At 38.7% G+C, this 2,456-nt stretch overlaps 1 protein-coding gene across 2 annotated transcripts in view; it reads left to right on the top strand.

Moving 5' to 3' along the window:
- LOC102201399 (ephrin type-B receptor 2-like) overlaps positions 1-2,456 on the top strand; it is a 102,772-nt gene that overhangs the window by 74,338 nt on the left and 25,978 nt on the right. For both annotated transcript variants that reach the window (XM_013915718.1, XM_005752297.2), the window contains 3 exons: positions 656-723; positions 914-1,036; positions 1,407-1,654. In XM_013915718.1, coding sequence (XP_013771172.1) covers positions 656-723; positions 914-1,036; positions 1,407-1,654 — 439 coding nt within the window. The remainder of the gene's footprint in view (positions 1-655; positions 724-913; positions 1,037-1,406; positions 1,655-2,456) is intronic.

Raw genomic sequence — 2,456 nt, 5'->3', positions numbered from 1 at the left:
GACATTTTCAAAGAATACGGATCACGTCCGATATATTTTTTAACTATCTGTTTATATCTCTCCCGAGAAACGGGGTCTAAAGTTGCACAATAGCTGCTCTCCTGACTCTCCACAGTGTCCTCCATGTTTACTTCCGCCCTCCACTCAAAAATCGCGCTGCCGCCGCACGTCATCAGAACCACGTGACCGCAACCCAACTATTAGCCAAGGTTTCGGGTGAACTCATTGTGAAACCTAGTCCCACCCTATCATGTGATTTTCTGAGGATTTCCTGGGTTCAGAAGGCCCAGGATTTTCTTTCCAGCTCCTTAGACTACAATGACCTGGTTGACTAAGAACCTTCACAGACATATTTAATTGAAAGCCAATTATGGGCTTCTTTGTAGTGGACAGTTTTAAATAGGGTAGAAACACACGGTTTGTTTGTTTTTCTGGAGTAGTTCAAAGTCAAGACTTGACTATGTCAGGTCATGATTATATACTTAGTAAACATATATTTTGTGTTGTCTTTGTCATGCATCAGTCTTTATTGTACACCATATAGTATAGTATAGCCTGTGCTCTGTTTTGTTTAATAGTTTATGTTATTAGTAGATTTAGTTTTTGTTTTCGAGTTGATGGATCTACATGCAGACTTTTTTGTATTTGTTTCCAGCAAAAGAAATTCTGACAGACCAGAATCTGAATATACAGACAAACTCCAACATTACACCAGTGGTCACAGTATGTACCTTTTTCTGAAAGTTGTTGACATTAAGTCTGATAGCCATTAGTGCTGTATTTTATGAAATTAATGTTTTTTCAAGATTGGATGTGGCAAAAAATGACAGAAAGAAATCAAGTTTCCCTGTGTCTTCACGATTCAGTTTTTGCATATATATCTGTTGCTGTTTCTTCTATTTTTCTGTTGAAGTGTCACCGGGAATGAAGATCTACATTGACCCCTTCACATATGAAGATCCCAATGAAGCGGTTAGAGAGTTTGCTAAGGAAATTGACATTTCCTGTGTAAAGATTGAACAAGTGATTGGAGCAGGTAAAACAAAGAGATGCCTTAGAAAGGAAACGATATTAGGTGTAAGTAAAGACAGGCAGTGATTGGTGAGGTTTATGATACTTAGTACGTCAGAATGTGACTGTCTTGACCTTTATTATTATATTAATTGTCTATTCAAAGAAGGTAATATTAAAGGTTTCTTTATCAAAGGTTAGATTAAGAAGTCACTGTACTGTCGACAGTGCTTGGAACTAAAATCAACTTAAACATAGCTTTTCTGCCTAATTGTTCTCTATCATGTCTGCCTAGATTACAGCAGTTTACAAAAACTTTGATAGTTACAGAAGATGATACAAAATGAATATATTATAATACATTACATGTCATTTACCTACTGTAAACCTGATAGGAGAGTTTGGAGAAGTGTGCAGTGGAAACCTCCGACAGCCTGGGAAAAGGGAGATATTGGTGGCCATCAAGACTTTAAAGGCAGGGTACACTGAACGCCAGAGGAGGGACTTTTTGAGTGAAGCATCTATCATGGGTCAGTTTGATCATCCCAACATCATCCATCTGGAGGGAGTGGTTACCAAGAGCAGCCCTGTAATGATCATCACTGAATTCATGGAGAATGGATCCCTTGACTCATTTCTCAGGGTAAAAGAGACACTGTACAATTCAATACAAGTATAGTAGTACGCACGTGTGTGTGTGTGTAGGTGTGTGTGTGTGTGTGTGTGTGTGTCATTACTGTACTAAAAAAAGAAGGAAACAGGGAAAAAAAGTAACAATAATATGCAAATGAGGGTGGTTACTCGTCAGATGTCACCAAGCTTAAATTCTTCCATGTATTTTTTATTATATCTGTGGATTGCCATTTTCAGCTTGTTGTCCACTTCTCACACATTTCAGCTTTTAAATTTTGGTCAAGAGGTTTTAAAGTCCATCCATTTTCTTTTGTTTGTATGGGGCATCACATTTCCAAGCAACACAAGTAAAGATAAATCTCTCCAGAGTCTCCTTGGTCTGCCCCAGGGCCGGCCTCCTTCTGGTGGTTCGAAAGAACTCACACCAGAAGCGCCCAGGAGGCATCCTCGTCAGGTGCTCAAACCACCTCAACTGGCTCCTTTCAATGTGGAGGAGTAGCAGCTTTATTCTGAGCCCCTCTCCAATGACTGAACTCTTCATCCTATCTCTAAGGAACAGCCACCCTTCTGAGAAATGTAATTTCTAAAACTAGTATGTGCAACCTAAGGTCAGTGTTGGGAAGGTTACTTTTAAAATGTATTCCACTACAGATTACAGAATACATGTCCCAAAATGTATTTTGTAATGTATTCCGTTACGTTACTCAATGAGAGTAACGTATTCTGAATACTTTGGAATACTTAATACACCATCATGCTTTTTACAGAATCAGAATCAGAATCAGAAAGGGTTTTATTGCCAAATGTTGAGC

This window comes from Pundamilia nyererei, unplaced genomic scaffold (assembly GCF_000239375.1).
Source record: "Pundamilia nyererei isolate P.nyererei 1_Seehausen unplaced genomic scaffold, PunNye1.0 scaffold00352, whole genome shotgun sequence".
Classification (NCBI taxonomy): domain Eukaryota; kingdom Metazoa; phylum Chordata; class Actinopteri; order Cichliformes; family Cichlidae; genus Pundamilia; species Pundamilia nyererei.
This window is presented reverse-complemented; position numbering and strand designations above follow the sequence as displayed.